The sequence below is a fragment of the Sinohyriopsis cumingii genome, chromosome 12 (assembly GCF_028554795.1).
Source record: "Sinohyriopsis cumingii isolate HCF-2022 chromosome 12, ASM2855479v2, whole genome shotgun sequence".
Lineage (NCBI taxonomy): Eukaryota > Metazoa > Mollusca > Bivalvia > Unionida > Unionidae > Sinohyriopsis > Sinohyriopsis cumingii.
The window spans coordinates 109,829,596-109,847,731 of record NC_142972.1 but is presented as its reverse complement, the minus strand read 5'-3'; the positions used below and the strand labels follow the sequence as shown (position 1 = coordinate 109,847,731).

Genomic DNA, 18,136 nt, shown 5'->3' with positions numbered 1-18,136 from the left:
TCATAGCAGCAGCAAGGCACACAATTTAAGTATAATTTGATGTTTCTTAATGGCATTAAGGCAATTTTTAAGGTCACCCTACCCACCCATAAATTACTAAAATGATCAATGTACAACAATAGAAGTAAAACGTCATGAAGGAAAAGCACTAATAATATGGCTCTAAACGAAGCTGCCAATGCACAAAGGCTGGTTTTGGAAATGTGTCTGATTTGCATTGTCAACAGCAGTACTAAAACTTAAGCATCCACTATACCGGGAGCTATCATTTAACATTAGCAACCTTACTATTCCAAATAATGCTTGTTGCTTCAAATCACTGGATATACGTTATATTCGCGTAACAAAACTCTAAGATAACAACCATAAGATACTTAAAAAACAATACCTGGCTGATTTGTAAATCTTTTTAACGTTAACAGTTAAATTTTAGACCTTTTCCTATTTTTGAGGCCAGTTATGTGCCATGTTAAATCATTCAAAAACTGTTGCACAATCCACACAAAAATGAATTAATGTTCCATACAAAAAGAACATTCATTATTATTTGCTATTCCCAATTGTTTCTAGACAAGTGTGTGTGGCAAGGACTCTATGCAGTAATTTATACTCAAAATCAAATCAGATTAGAATCGTTTGTAATTATGGACGTTAAGGCAAAATCCGTTGTCCAATCCAATTGGTTTGGAAGAATAAGTTGTGTTTTCCATTTAGTTAGTTCATTAGTTTCTGTTACTTTATTGACTTTCACCAAGAGATACTATCAATTTTCTGCAATCCTTTCTTAGTATCAGGGAGAAGTAAAGGGTTTTTCTTTAAGTGTTGTTTATCTGACCACCTTGCATGATACTCAGGTCACGTGCTCTTGTTGCTGCTAAATATCTGATGTACAAATATTATAGCTGGTAGCAGTTGATAACAGAATATATACTAATGTGCATTTTCCATTTAAAATGTTCTATGTTACTCAGTTTTGTTCTTTCATAGATGGGTCAACTATGCTATGTATAGTATGATATATGATCTCTATGACAGACTGCATTTTTTGTGTATAGTATGATATATGATCTCTATGACAGACTTCATGTTTTGTGTATAGTATGAAATATGATCTCTCTGACAGACTGCATGTTTTGCAAGACCCCTTTCTCTTGGCAGATTTAGGTGGTCTTCCTTTATATGCTCTCTATGATATAATGCATGTCTCAAGTACAGTATGATACACAATCACTATGACACACAGCATTCTTGAGTACAGTATGATGTACCATCTGTACGATAGGCTGCATATTTTGAGTACAGTATGATATACGATCTCTATGATGGACCGCATGTCACGCAAAACAATTTGCAGTTGACAGCTTTAGGTGGTCTTCCTTCAAGATGTCTTTATTTGTATTTAAAAGTAGTGTGACAATAAAATCATTATTATTCAAACCAAATATGAAATTACCAAATTAACTAATCTACTCCTCAACAAAAGGATTTAAACAGAACTAAATATACATTCAAGTTGCTTTGAATCTTACCTATGGGTTGTAAGGATAGATAATGTGACTCCCAGATGTGCCCTAGGAGAATGGGCATCCCCTGAAAACCTGTCTGTCCAACAACCCACACAATAATGTCATCAGGGCCTGACGATGGTGAGCTCATTACAATGACAATATCCATTTGTAGTTTCCTAGCCATTGCAACCACCACCACATGGTCTGCCCATTCTCCATCCCTGGCCATTCGTGTACAGTATTCATCATATGTTTCATTGTAGATGAAACCATCCAAATGTATGGTGCCTTCAGATGCCTGAGAAGATGAGAAACATTCAGTTCTGTACTAGTTAACAAAATCGATATTAAATTCATCATACTAAGACAAGGATGCTGTTGTTTTACTGACCCATCTTTGATTAGTTTATTGTGTCTTCAACAGTCAATGAACATCACACAAAAACATCATGTTGTCATAAAATCATTAAATGTTTCTCATATTTATTTCATCATGTAAGTTATATGAAACTAATAAGCAATGTCATGGTCATTGATTGCATGGTGTGTTACCTGAGTTGCTAATTGCTGAAAAGTTCATTGCTCATTAAGCTTCAAACTCACAGAGTAAAGGTCTAGAGAGTCATATAAAGATATAGTATGAAGTGATATATTTCACCAGAATCAGCCAAATGCCTGCCTAAACAAACAAGCTTCTTAATGATCCAGTACCATTCCATACTAGATCATTAACACCATACAACCAAAATAACAGAATTTTGTTTAAGGTCTGATCCTCAAATACTTTAAGAAAAGAGATCTGGAGGGTTTAAAAGTAACGTGATGGAGTAATTATTCTCAGAGAATCACCAACCACATTACGTAAGGAGAATTATTAATAGGAAGGGATGCTGAGCATCAGGTCTCTACATCATGTATATTTCTGGGGATGAGTGGATGGATTCCAAAAATAACCCATAAACCTATTGACACAAGCAAAACAGCATGGGATCCTTTGATCTGGAACTCTTATATGGCTGAGAAGATAAAGTTGAAATCTCACCTACAAAAAGTTTCATGAGTGATTCCAGTGATGCTAGCAGGCTGTGTTGATTGATCTGGTTGGGTCTGTTGGACGTCAGTGCTACTTCCACCAGCTCTACCCAATCCAGGTGTGTCTCTACAATGCTAAATTTCTGAGGTAAAACTCAAGAAGGTTCACTCTGCAAGCCTGCCAACAGCTTTTAAAATATCTTGGACTGACAAGTTGCATTCGAATTCGAGCCTCACAGGGATGGCTCAAATCTACACGAGGCTAATATGATCTGATAAAACGTCGGAGTAAACCAAGCGTACGACCCACTTCAGCCAGGAATAAAGGTAATAAAGCATGATATCCTGTGTTCTGGCTCAATGAGATTACTTGAAACTTCAAAGCAGTAAACTAAATGAGACGATTCTCATCTAGCGAGACATCATAGTACACCAAGTCTACAACCAACTTCTGAAGTGTGATATCATGTGTTTCAGCTCAAACTGGAAGCAAGCATCATTTGCATGTTCCATGACATATTTCTATGCTCTTCAAGCGAGTCCCTGAGAGTGTGAACAGGATCTTACATTAAAGAGTGAGCAAGGGATGTTTGTCTACCGACAGATAGTAACCTATTTTGGGCTACAAAGCCCTTGTTATCATGAGAACCACCGAAAGAGAATTCGGTTCACGACAAAAGGGTATGCAGCAGTCTTATCTTGAATGCAGAAGCTAATGCTTTCAGGAAATATGGTCGGTATGATAGTGACTTTAGCGATGTGTAGGCTAGAAGTCTGATGGGGTTTGAATCAAGTCATCTTAAAACACAGGACAGACGATACATGGCTTGTCAGCGCGAATAGAGGCTATCAGAATCATCTTGCAATTCTGACCTTGTAACTTTAGCACTGCAGGAGAGGCCCCAAACCCTCCCAAATGGCTGACAGTGCATCCCATGACCCTCTGGAACTGGGGAGAGAAAGGCAGGTAGCTTTTGATGAAAGCTCATCGCTAAGAGGTCAATCATTGGATGTTATTGAAGTGCATAAATCCGAATGATGAACAATTGATGGAGGGGGTCATTCCATGTGACGCACATGACCACCTCTGGATTCAGTCTAGGTCAAGTCAGTGATGCAGCCAGAAAGTGTCTAATTAGAATGTTGATATGGATGTTGTTGCAACCACGCAGAAAATGCCAAGTCATAACACACTGCATGAGTGGTTTGGGAACTCTCTGTTTGAGGAGATGGGTCCCCACCAGAGTTATCGCACCGATTGCAATCTTTGAGGGCATTGACGACGATGCATAAAGGACATTTGCCAGGTTTAACTGACTTTAATGACGGTCAGTAATGGGAGGGCACTCCCACCATGCAATCTGGTGGCAGCAGTTTACAGTATTCTGTAAGGGAGTCTTCAGCGGTATTCCAATGGTCAACCAATCTGGACTGCCCCATTGACATGGGAGTAGTCAAATTTCGGGTGTGATCATGAATGCTAGATTAAGAAGACATAAAACATGGCACCAATATGCTGGAAAAGCCTGCATAAAGATATGACATAGTGGCATCAAGTCCACTGCCTTATAATGAACAGATAAGTTGCAACAGCTCTCCCAATGAAATCTAAGTTTTGTGTTCTGTTGGAAATGGACTCAACAAGTTCAATGATTCTGGTAGCACGAACATAAGGGAACATGCCAGATTAAGAAGTCCATAACCAGATGGACGAAATTCTGAGATGGATGGAGGTCTGACTTTCCCAGTTCATGAAAAATCCCTCAGTGACCTAGAAGAGATGGAAGATAGTTCCTGCCTTAGAGTGGGGTAGAACTTAACATATGTTTATGTCCCATCCTGCCTAGGTATGCTGCCGTTGATAGAGATGAAGATACCCTGAAGAGGAAGAAGAAGCAATCCATAGTCTGAGTGAACGCCTAGGGCTGATGTTGTGGCCAAATGAAAAAGGGTGAATTGATAATGCTGTTTCAGTAAGCAGAATGGGGAAACTAGAGATAGACTGGGTGGATACTGACATAAAAGTATGCGCCTGTCAAATCATGACTGACTATATACTTGTTCTGTCAGACAGAGAAGCAGAATGGCCTAGCCATCCCCATCTTGAATAGGGTGAGGAGACTCCAGTTGATGCCGAGTCTCCAACTGTTTGCATTCAGAAAAGCAATAGTCCTGAATAAACTGCTGGGGAATGTGGCCTTAGCACAAGTTAATTCACCTTTTATGACTGACTGTATCCTCTTTTTGCCAAAAGGCATCCATCTCCTGATCTGATGGTGTATTCATGTGTCAAGCAGATTGCTTGTGAATGAAACCCGCAGCCCCATTTGATTAAACTGGATCAGCACCTTCCCTTTCTGAAGGAAAATGAAGGTCCAGTGAGCTAAAAATTGGTTTTATGCTGCCACTGTACTACTGCATCATAGGAATCAATGTAGGTGCACATGTGACAAGAGGATCACCTGTACTGAGACTGCTTTATATTCCTTCACAGCAATGAGGACTCAGAGTGGTTCCAAACACCAGTTTGGGTGGATCAGCAAGGAGTAGGGCAGTACCTCATCAGCCTGCCTTCAAGCACCCTCTAATCTTCCTCCAGAGCAATGGGGCTTGAACAGGGTCACCTTTCAAGCCCTGACAGCATCACTGGCCTTTTCAGCACTGCCAGCCTTTCCAGCACTGTCAGCTGGTGTAACTGGTGTAAGGTCAGCCTAAATCGACTCGGCTCAATGGGTCTTGAAATGTACGAGATCCAAAAGATCTGGTATGTATTGCGTGTGGTCGGCTTGGGTGCTGGCAGTATACATACAGTCTGGCAATCACCTGTACCAGCTGCATCAGAGGCAAGGTTATACAGAAAGATTTTTCATTGAAATTTCCAGTACGGTAATGAATAGATAGCGGCAGATGTTAATGGTACCGACGGCTTGGTTAAATGGATGGATCTATCACTACGATCCCCGTATTAACACTTTGGCTGGGTTGGTGTTGTCAGCTGGATAACTGGTAATCTGAAGACTGGTATCAGTTTGACAGATTCAACGGATCTCTCATGAATCCTATGCCCCAGGACTTACAGTCCCAACAGGCATGCTTGGACATGCGTGGAGGCTTATGCCACCTGGGCTGCCTAAAATGGGGTAATATTCTCCAATATGTCATTATTTCCAACCCCACACCATAGGTTGTCTCCCTTGCTTTATTCCGGCTTTCCATTCTTTCCGTACCAAACAAGACGATCACTGTGCATGTGCAGGTGAAATAACACATGAAGAGAGACAACAAGGAATAGATTAGCAAATTAGAATGTGACTAACTAGCTAAAAGTATACTTTATTTAACCTGGTAGCCCAGAATGCCACTGATTATATATGATTGGCACTAAATATCAGAAACAATATATTCATAATATAACACTGTAGGAGCCATGGCAGAGATTTCAAGATTTAAAACTGCATATAGATCATTTAAATTAACACTCTGCAGAAATGACCTAAAATACACAAACTAATGCAAAACTCGTAACTGGTTGAAATTACACTCGTCTACAATTTTTTAGAAGTCATCTGCTTCAAAGATAAACTGTGCAATGTATTATGGATTTTGATGTGCTGAATTCAAATATGACAATTAAAACAACTCATTGGCTTATGTTTCCAAGATATTTAAGTTTTTCCATTTTACATCTATGTATATTGTGTAGATAGTAGAACTCATTGGCTAATGTTTCCAAGATATTTAAGTTTTTCCATTTCACATCTATGTATATTGTGTAGATAGTAGAGTTTTAATCATAAATTGTAAACCTTGGCCTTTTCATGTGTTTATGGGAGCTTTACTTGATAATATTTCACCTGTCCAGATTATGTAACACCTTAAAAACAGCAAAAGGGTTCTATAAATAAAATGTATTATGAAACAAAAGGTAAAAACCTATTATGTATATATTTATAAATACACAGTATAGTCCTTATTCAGTGTCTCCAAAGCGCATCTTGGTTTGTCTCTTGTATTCATAAAATGGAGCATTTCTTGTCACTGTCCAACAATAGTCTTCAAGCAATGATGGCTCCATTTGCCCTGATAGGTTTCGCCATTTTTGCAATGTTCTGGTGAAATCACTTGCCATGCTCCTCACTCACAGCCCTGCAGTTCGGTAGAATATAATCTAGATGAGAGTGAAAAAAAAATGCATCTTTAGTGACATGTTGCAACCAAGGATTTTGTATGCCTTGAGGAGGAATTCCACCAACTCTCTGTAGTTGTCTGCCTTCTTGTCACTGAGAAAAGCTGTTGCCACTAACTGGAAGGCTTTCCATGTCATCTTTTCCTTTCCATGCAGTGCACGGTCAAATGCGTCATCTCAAAGAAGCTCAGGAATCTGAGGACCAACAAAAACACCTTCCTTTATCTTAGCTTCACTTAACCTTGGAAATTGTCCGTGGAGGTACTTGAAAGCTGCTTGTGTTTTGTCCATGGCCTTGACAAAGTTCTTCATTAAACCCAGCTTGATGTGCAAGGGTGGTAACAAAACACTTTTGCCCCCAAGCTCGAATGACTGTTGGAGTGGTCAATCTCTCTTGATGTAGTGGGAATCTTGCACATAATGATTCCATTTGCAGAAAAAAAAGCAGTAGTTTGTGTATCCTGTCAGCAGACCAAGCAAGAGAGCAAGAACCTTCAAATTGCCAAAAGGTTGCCACTGATGTTGGTCACAGTTTTATGCGTGTCAAAAGTTGTTTCATGGTTTCATTGGTTTCCTTCATCTGACTTCATGACCAACTTGAATTGATGGCAAAACATTAGCATTATGCAGCAAACAGATTTAAGACTTGTCTCCAATGAATCAATGAACAGGCTCCACTCATTTGGATCATGAACGATGTTGAGGGCTGCCCCCACACCACTGATGTTGTTGCAGGCTACAATATGACCTTCCATGAAGAAGAATGGGACAGGATGGGAATGGGACAAGATCCTTTTGACGGAGATTTCACTGCTGTAGTCTGACGCCCAACAGCTTTGTGTTACTCTTGGATAGTTCCAAAGCCCTGACAAGGTCATTCAGTTCATCTTGTGTTATTAAAAGATGTGGTTCAAAGGAAGAGAATTATAAAAAATATGGGTCATGTGACATTGATGGTTCAGAATTAGAAGTTTAATTGTCTTTTTATTCCTCGTTCGACTCAATTGATTATAGTGCACCAGGAACCAGAAGTCCTTCTGTGTGGGTTACTGGGTGTACAGCTGATGGAATGTTTTGATAATGCACATTCCACTTTTTCTTCTTTGAAACACATTTCTCAAATGGAGGCATGATGCAGAAGTAACATTTACTGATATGATCTGTTGGCTCTCTCCAAATCATTGTCACTGCAAAAGGCATAGATTTTATTTACCTGTTCAACCACGGCAAAGATTTGTTGCACAAATTATCTGCATTGTTCACACAAGTACGATGCATCTCTGCTCACTCTGGCTAAAGAGAAACATGTCTCTAAACAGAAATGTGTCTCTTTGCGAAATCAAACAATGACAAATAAGAGCGCATGACACTGCATAATTTCTAGAGCTGATATATAGCAATTTGTTCAGCAGAGTTATTACTGCATCATCCATGACTTTAGGAATAACATGATCTAATTCATATCATAAACAATGCAATACCAGCTTCAGACTGCATCATTTATTGTTGTGCCTAAAAAGCATGTACTGTCCAAACCCAGTCATGGATTTATTCATAGATCCAGTCAAAGATGTAATTTAGTCATTTCAGGTTTATATTGAGATCAATTCCTTTTATAACTCACTTATCCTCTGCCATTCCCAAGTCAAGGGTAATATATACTAACCCAATAACATATCTTTAAAGCCAGAGCCAATAAACAATTTTAAGCATCATTTTAGTTCTCAGTGACCCAGAATTAATAAGGTTTGATTATATTTATTTCAGAAGCATTTTGGCTATATATCAGTATTACTAGGTCACTAAAACAAAGCCGTAACTAACTTACCTGTGAATGTGTCATACCATGAAGGTATAGTCCTATATTAAACTTATTCACAATGCATAGTTAAAGAAGGAACAATGTACGCGTGTGTGATTTGGATTTTTTACGTAGCTTTAACAATTTTCCAGTCATATTTCTATGATGTCTGCAATGTGACATGTGATAGTGATGTCAAGCACTGGGGCATCATGCCGCAGACATGTAGCATGATGTCCCACCTAGTCACATTATCCTGACACCAGGCTGAGCAGTCCTAATACTAGCCTCTTAATGATGAGCACGAAGCGAGGCAGCTGTTAGTACCATTTTTGCAAGTCTTTGGTATGACTTGACTGGGGATCGAACCCACGACCTTCCGCTTCCAAGGCGGATGCTCTAACCACTAGGCCATCAGAGTGGTCAAACAATGTATAGATACTATAGCCGAAACCAGAATCATGGCAGACTTATGTACTCTGACACAAGAGGCACAACTATGTTAATTAGAAACTGTAATATGTGAAGTTACTAGGTCTCAAGAACAAAACACTGTCATAACCACATTTTAGAGATGCTGTAAAGCAGAAACAATGTTTACATAACATAAACAAAGCAGAAGTCATTGTGGACTTCCATGCTCTCAAGTTTCATATAGAACTTTTAATTGAAAGTTTGCTGAAACGACACAAGAATTGTAACTAAAGCATAAACTAGTAATGGGTCTATCCTAACTAACTGATCAATGAAGTGCCAAATCAGAAAACTATTGCCCTGTTTTAAGCTTATGCTGCATGCTTAGTTAATAATTAATCCATAATTCTATCAAAACAGCATGAAATATGAATAAACAAAACATAATTATCAAGCAGCACTACATAATTTCACTACTAAGAGCTCTGTAACGGATGGAATAAGCGAATAAAGTCTAAGTAAAAGCGAACAAAGTTAAAGTCACCAGTAATGGGTCTGCCATAACTAAAAGACCAGTAAACTTATACAATGATAGCATGGTGGGATGGTGATCCTATAAGACAAAGTCAGAACAAGTGACAAATCTTTCCAAAAATTGGCAGAAATTGTATATAAAAAAGTAGCTCGATATATCCAAACCATAAATGCAAAATGAACATTGGATGGGTCCATAGGGACACAAAAAAGAGCTGGATTGTAGGAGGCTATTGCAATGCATGTATCTCAGTACACAGTGAAGCTCAAAACTAGCAACACCTGATGGCATCAAGGGGAGGTAATTGGCAAGAGTTTCTGTCCTTTGTCTATTTAAGAATAGACAGGATAAAATGTTTTTCATCTTTAGTACAGTTGGATTTGTGAGGTAGAAGATTAATATTCCTAACATAATGTGACTGGGGAACGTATTCAAAGGAGAAAATTGTTTATTAGTCAAGTACTTAAGAGATAAACATTTTCAAAGTACAGCATGCATACCTCTCTCCCTCTCTCTCACTCATATATATATGAGAGAGAGAGAGAGAGAGGAATGCAGTCCATGGAAACCTTTAATCTATAGGAAAATGCTTGATTATAATAACATTATAAGGATTACTAATCAGCATTATCATATTGGTCAGATAATTTTAATGTTGTACACTATGGAGATTCAAACCGAGGACTGTAGGTAAATGGTACCCATTAGCTGACTTGTATGCACAGACCCATATCAACAAAGAGTCGCTGTTATAGGCATCAGTGCATAACAGAAACACCCATGTGTCAACCTAATAATTAATTCTCATCTGATCACATTAATTCTGGACTCCTAAGATATCATACACTATGCAGAGAATGGATACCTGTTTGTGAGATGATACAATCATGTTTACAGCTTCTATTCATCAAACCATTTTTGTACATCTGAGAAAAGATTTAAAAAATGGTCCATCAAGTTCAGCTTTATGGTACAGACAACATAAAATTTGTACTTACATCCAGTACTCTATTAGTCCTCATAAAAGCAACAACCTCTTGTCGTAGCTGTTGTGGGGATTTTTGTACACCACAATCTAAACGTTGAAGCTGACTGGAGACAGCCTCAAACAAGCAGTTCCCATTAGCAGGTGTTTCATCATGAATTTCCAGCCCCACTGATAGACAGTTTACTTCCAGTGTAGACCGACTTGAAGCAGCAGCTTGCTGTGACTTGTGTAGAATCTGACACAGCAATATAGGGTCTGAACAAGGCACTCCTGCAAACAAAAGTTTATATATACTTGTTCACATGGTCTTCATTAGACAGAAGCTTGAGCTTCAATAGTTGAAATTGAAAAATAGAATTTGCTACATCACCACTCCACAACACCTATTTAAACTGTGGTTAGTGGCCATTACAAATTTATTGATCCAAATACCAATCAAACTTGTTTAGCTATAAGACAACCAGCTTGAAATTTTTACTGGCCATTACAAATTTAGGTCACTGAAGTCTAGTGCTGAATTAATGACTGATGATGACAAAAGCCAATTTTGTCTTTAAGGCAAAGTCAAAAGTAATTTACAGAAGAGGCAGAAGGTTAATTCAATATTATTTAGATCTTTTTAACATAACTGTTCACAGTCATTTTCTGCTTATACCTCAGGCCAGATGCTAAAATTCAAAGTCTGAAGCTTGTTAATGTCACTGCATAATGTCTTAACTCAAACTGACTTAGAAATTCACATTGTAAGCTTGCTAAATCCAAAGTCATTGCATACCGTCTTAACTCAAACTTAGAAATTCACATTGGAATCTTGCTAAATCCAAAGCATTGCATACTGTCTTAACTCAAACTGACTTAGAAATTAATATTGTAAGCTTGCTAAATCTAAAGTCACTGCATACATATTAATTGGTGAGCGCCCCCTAACAAGCTCAGTGAATCTGAAGCTTGATATATTGCTAAGGGGCGCTCACCAATTAATATGTACTTTAGAAAGAGTGACGTATGTAAGGTGAAGTAGTTTGCATTTAAAACATGCACAATGGAGAGAATGTTGGCATACCTATATGCTACAGTAATATAATGTGGATGATATTTCTTTGGATATTGTACTTTTGGAAATTTTACATGAATTAAGCACACTGCTAACTAAAATGACTGCCCCCTTGTGTTAAAAAATCATTATGATCATTTTTCTCTTGCTTACATAATTTGCCATGAGGCATGTTTGTGTGAGTAGTGACCTTAATTATGGGGAAATTAGAAGACTTAGAATATAGGAATAGAGTCAACTTAAATTTAAAACTGTTGCAATAAGTGACAGAAATATATGGTGAAAATGTTTCTTTTCATTTATTTGTAATGAAATGAAAAAATAAATGATGAGAAAGTGAATTCACTTCTTCCATATTAAACAATAGACAAATATTTTACACTTTGACCTTTGACCTTTATGAACATGATGAGTTACCTCCCTTCTCAAATTGTAAAATTCATTGTTGATATCTCAGAAATAATTCTGGCTAGTTTCAGGCTCCTGTCATTCAGCATAACATTGATTGCTATGTTTACAAAATGTAATGTGCATTCTTAAAATAGCTCACTTTTTATCATGGGGGTGGTGGCTGGACTTGTTAGAGACTCTGACACTCATGAATACTGTTTTGTGGTGGGAAAGGCAGGAGAAATATTCAAAAGGATTGTTTTGATGCTTGCGACTTAAATGTTTCAGCCATATAAACATAATTAAATCATACAATAATAATACCTATATTGTCCTTATGGGGGCGCTCACCAATTAATATGTACTTTAGAGAGAGTGACGTATGTAAGGTGAAGTAATTTGCATTTAAAACATGCACAATGGAGAGAATATTGGCATACCTATATGCTACAGTAATGTAATTTGGATGATATTTCTTTGGATATTGTACTTTTGGAAATTTTACATGATTTGAGCACACTACTAACTAAAATGACTGCTCCCTTGTGTTAAAAAATCAGCCTGAATTAGTCTAAAGTACACTATACATAGCAGCTATTAAAATAGGGAAAATGAATTTTGCCAGACTAGACAATACCAGCTTCTGAAAGTGCAATGAATGAATTACCAAATATGTAAAATGTCAAAAAAGTTATCAGCTCTTTTTTTTACAATTTACCTCTGAAGTTCAGGAAGTGAAAATGACCAAGTAGAGCTAGCACTTTTTGAAAGGTGCACATTTGAAGTAAGGCTGAGCTGTATACTCTATAACCCATAGTACACCCATCAATCATACATCAAAATAAAGGGAATTAAAGGTTCTTTTAATTATACTTAAGATATACAAGGTCTTTTTTAAATAGCCAGTATAACCAGTGAGGAAAGCCGGGGAAATTCTTTTTCTTTAAAATCTTAAAACTATGCAAAATGCGAAACTGTATAGGTGGCGCAATACAGTTTCGCATTTTGCATAGGGTTAGGATTTTAAAGAAAAAGAACGTCCCTGGCTTTCCTCACTAGTTATACTGGCTATTTAAAAAAGACCTTGTATATCTTAGGTATAATGCAAAGAACCTTTAATTCCCTTTATTTTGGTGTATGATTGATGGGTGTACTATGGGTTATAGAGTATACAGCTTGGCCTTACTTCAAATGTGCACCTTTCAGAAAGTGCTAGCTCTGCTTGGTCATTTTCACTTTCTGAACTTCAAAGGTAAATTGTATAAAAAAGAGCCGATAACTTTTTTTTACATTTTATATATTTGGTAATTCATTCATTGCACTTTCAGAAGCAGGTATTGTCTAGTCTGGCAAAATTCATTTTCCCTATTTTAATAGCTGCTATGTATAGTGTACTTTAGACTAATTCAGATTGATTTTTTAACACAAGGGGGCAGTCATTTTAGTTAGCAGTGTGCTTAAATCATGTAAAATTTCCAAAAGTACAATATCCAAAAGAAATATCATCCACATTACATTAATGTAGCATAGAGGTATGCAAACATTCTCTCCACTGTGCATGTTTTAAATGCGAACTACTTCACCTTACATACGTCACTCTCTCAAAAGTACATATTATCTGGTGAGCGCCACCATAGTGCCATCTAATAAGCTCAGTCAATTAGATGCTTGATATTATGTTAACAAGCTCAGTCAATCTAAAGCTTAATACATTGCTAATATGCTCAGTCAATTAGCTGCTTGATATATTGTTAACAAGCTCAGTCAGTCAGCCGCAAGTTCACATAGCATCAAATAATATGTGTGAATTTCTGTCATTATCATCCTCAACCAATACTATGATGAAGAAAAACCAATTAGACTAGTTTGATCAATAGCCTATCAACAATAGTATCTAGAGTGATAAAATAATAGTATAGTATATCAGATACAATTCCAACTCAAAATATATGACTTTGTTTCTGGCATGCTAAAAGTCATCTAACATCTTGCCAATATTATTCTATTTACTAAGGGTTAAAGGATACACCTTAACTGTGTATCGAAGCATATATGATATGATATATTACTTATACAGCTAAGAACTTGATGGTCTAGTCATATTTTGAAGGTCTGCAAGTGGTAAGGTGGTGTCGATTTATATCTGTTGACATCTTGGTTGTACTTCCAGTATGAAGATTACGGACATACACTTATCATCTGTTCATAAGCCATTCTCATCTTTGACAATAAATAAGAAAAGACTTCCAAATAGTATCAGTGGTCAGTAATTTTTATTCAGCCTTTGAGACTATTTCAAACTGCTCTACCTGACAAGATGCGGGACTTCTTTTGGTCACCATGCCCTTTGTGTTTCACTGCATTAATGCTTTAAAAGCTGTTTTTTTATGCCTTCATATAATTTAGAAGGTGTTATGATATTATTATCAAAACTGTAGAAATAGTTCAATTTCCTTGGAATGTGTTTTGGTCTTATCAGCAAAACTGTAGAAATAGTTCAATTTCCTTGGAAAGTGTTATGGTATGACCATTACAACTGTAGAAATAAAATAGTGCTATTTTCCTGGAAGGTGTTATGGTCTTGTAATCAAGGCTGTAGAAATAGTACAATTTCCTTACAAGGTGTTATGATTTTATCATCTCACGTGTAGAAATAGTGCAATTTCCTTGGAAGGTCTTATGGTCATATAATCATGAATGTAGAAATAGTTCACTTTCCTTGGAAGGTGTTATGGTCTTATCATCAAAAATGTAGAAATAGTTCAATTTCCTTAAAAAGTGTTATGGTCTTATTATTACAACTGAAGAAATAGTGCAATTTTCTTGGAAGGTGTTATGTCTTGTAATCAAAACTATAAATAGGGTGCAACTTGTGGTTTTATGATCTTGACTGTAGAAATAGTTCATTTTCCTTGGAAGGTGTTGTGGTCTTATCATAAAAAATGTAGAAATAGTGCAATTTTCTTGGAAGGTGTTGTGGTCTTAGGATCTCTAATAATTAGTCCAATTTCCTTGGACTGTCTTATGGTCTTGTCAATACAACTGGCGAAATACTGCAATATCCTTGGAAGGTGTTATGGTCTTATGAACTCGTCTGTAAAGACAGTTCAATTTCCTTGGAAGGTGTTGTGGCCTTATCATCAAAAAAGTAGAAATAGTTCAATTTCCATGGAAAGTGTTATGGTCTTATCATCAAATATGTAGAAATAGTTCAATTTCCTTGGAATGTGTTTTGGTCTTATCATAAAAAATGTAGAAATAGTCCAATTTCCATGGAAGGTGTTATGGTCTTATCATCAAATATGTAGAAATAGTTCAATTTCCTTGGAATGTGTTTTGGTCTTATCATCAAAACTGTAGAAATAGTTCAATTTCCTTGGAAAGTGTTAAGGTATGATCATTACAACTGTAGAAATAAAATAGTGCTATTTTCCTGGAAGGTATTTATGGTCTTGTAATCAAGGCTGTAGAAATAGTACAATTTCCTTACAAGGTGTTATGATTGTATCATCTCACGTGTAGAAATAGTGCAATTTCCTTGGAAGGTCTTATGGTCATATAATCATGAATGTAGAAATAGTTCACTTTCCTTGGAAGGTGTTATGGTCTTATCATCAAAAATGTAGAAATAGTTCAATTTCCTTAGAAAGTGTTATGGTCTTATTATTACAACTGTAGAAATAGTGCAATTTTCTTGGAAGGTGTTATGGTCTTGTAATCAAAACTATAAATAGGGTGCAACTTGTGGTTTTATGATCTTGACTGTAGAAATAGTTCAATTTCCTTGGAAGGTGTTATGGTCTTATCATCAAAACTATAGAAATAGTACAATTTCCATGGAAGGTGTTATGGTCTTATCATCAAAACTATAGAAATAGTACAATTTCCATGGAAGGTGTTATGGCATTACCATCAAAACTGTGGAAATTTTGCAATATCCTTGGAAGGTGTTATGGTCTGTTTATCAAGAATGTAGAAATACTACAAATTCCTTGGAAGGTGTAATGTTCTTGTCATCAAAACATTAGAAATAGTTCAATATCCTTGGAAGGTGTTTTTGGTCTTATCTTTACAACTGTAGAAATAGTGCAATCTCCTTGGAAGGTTTTATGGTCTTGTCATCAAACATGTAGAAAGAGCACAATTTCCTCATGCAAGGAAAGTCCTCTGAAGAACAAGTGTGAGCATGGTAGTGGACATCACTAACATCCAAATTAACAAGACAACAATAACTCATGCACTTTTTAATCTGCTCTCTTGCCAATAATGGCCTAGATTTTTTCTGATCCCATAGGCATGGTCAGTTATTGACTGCACATATGAATGAAAAAGGAGAGATTCCAAACATATTTTCTTGGTAAAATTCATGTACATTACAAATAATTTAATACAGCCTTTTGCATGAAGCTCTTCTGTTGAATTATATCTATTTGCATCAAATGTTGATGCAATGTTGTGGGTGTATGACACTGAAAAAATTAGTTTCTTCTGACTGGGGGCTATTGTTTTATCATGGACTTTAACAAGAAATAACCACTATGCTAAATGTAACATTTCATTGTAACATGCACTGAAAGTGTAGCCTTCAAATTTAATTAATCAAATTTCATTAATGTTGTCAAGATTAGAAACAATATAGAAGTTTTGCATTAAAGTGATTATTAAATGATCAGTAAAACACATAAATCATAGAATGAGATAAATCTTCAACAATTCCTTTATGTTCATACATTTTATATGTGGTCTAACATAGTGGCAGAATTTCTTTTATTGACAATGGCAAACAGCTAACGATTATTCACACCTGCTAAAGACTGAAGCAACTCATACAGGGTAAGTATCATTTTGTATAGATTCTTCACCACTTTTATCAGTATGGATATTGACATGCCAAAAATATTATGCATCAGTACAATGATTGTTTCACACCTGCATCTATACTTTAACTCCTGTACTGGTATTGTCAAAAGTGTTTATGCATTGACACATCGATGGTGTTACTGCTACTACTTACTACATCTGATTAAAGTTAGGTTATAAATAGTCTTTCAAGCAGTAAGATGCTCAGTCCATCATATATAAGTATCAGCTCATTAATGTACAGATATTTTCTTTGAAAATGTCATGCTTTGAAGTCTATCATTTTTATTTCTACATTGCCACTCCCTTTTGAAAACGTCATGCTTTGAAGTCTGCCACTTTTATTTCTACATTACCACTCCCCTTTGAAAATGTCATGCTTTGAAGTCTTCACTGTTTTATTTCTACATTATCCCTCCCCTTTGAAAATGTCATGCTTTGAAGTCTGTCACTATTTTATTTCTACATTACCACTCCCCTTTGAAAATGTCATGCTTTGAAGTCTTCACTGTTTTATTTCTACATTACCACTCCCCATTTGAAAATGTCAGGCTTTGAAGTCTGTCACTGTTTTATTTCTACATTACCACTCCCTTTTGAAAATGTCATGCTTTGAAGTCTGTCACTGTTTTATTTCTACATTAGCCCTCCCCTTTAAAAATGTCATGCTTTAAAGTCTGTCAGTTTTATTTCTACATTACCACTCCCCTTTGAAAATGTCATGCTTTGAAGTCGGTCACTGTCTTATTTCTATATTACCCTCCCCTTTGAAAATGTCATGCTTTGAAGTCGGTCACTGTCTTATTTCTATATTACCCTCCCCTTTGAAAATGTCATGCTTTGAAGTCTGTCGCTGTTTTATTTCTACATTACCCCTCCCCATTTGAAAATGTCAGACTTTGAAGTCTGTCACTGTTTTATTTCTACATTACCCTCCCCTTTGAAAATGTCATGCTTTGAAGTCTGTCACTGTTTTATTTCTATATTACCCTCCCCTTTGAAAATGTCATGCTTTGAAGTGTCACTGTTTTATTTCTTCATTACCCCTCCCCATTTGAAAATGTCAGACTTTGATGTCTGTCACTGTTTTATTTCTACATTACCACTCCCTTTTGAAAATGTCATGCTTTGAAGTCTGTCACTGTTTTATTTCTACATTACCCCTCCCCTTTGAAAATGTCATGCTTTAAAGTCTGTCACTGTTTTATTTCTATATTACCCCTCCCCTTTGAAAATGTCATGCTTTGAAGTCTGTCACTGTTTTATTTCTATATTACCCCTCTCCAGCAGTATCCATTTGTGCATGAAATGTGTTAAAAAAAATATAAATCTGTTTATTGTACAGGCTAAGTTTGTAAAACATGGGCC

At 36.5% G+C, this 18,136-nt stretch overlaps 1 protein-coding gene across 2 annotated transcripts in view; it reads right to left on the bottom strand.

Moving 5' to 3' along the window:
* Nucleotides 1-18,136, bottom strand: part of LOC149787243 (uncharacterized) — a 126,867-nt gene that overhangs the window by 15,189 nt on the left and 93,542 nt on the right. For both annotated transcript variants that reach the window (XM_089977745.1, XM_089977746.1), the window contains 2 exons: nucleotides 10,475-10,734; nucleotides 1,530-1,806 (listed from right to left, as the gene is read on the bottom strand). In XM_089977745.1, the coding sequence (XP_089833871.1) occupies nucleotides 1,530-1,806; nucleotides 10,475-10,734 (537 nt within the window). The remainder of the gene's footprint in view (nucleotides 1-1,529; nucleotides 1,807-10,474; nucleotides 10,735-18,136) is intronic.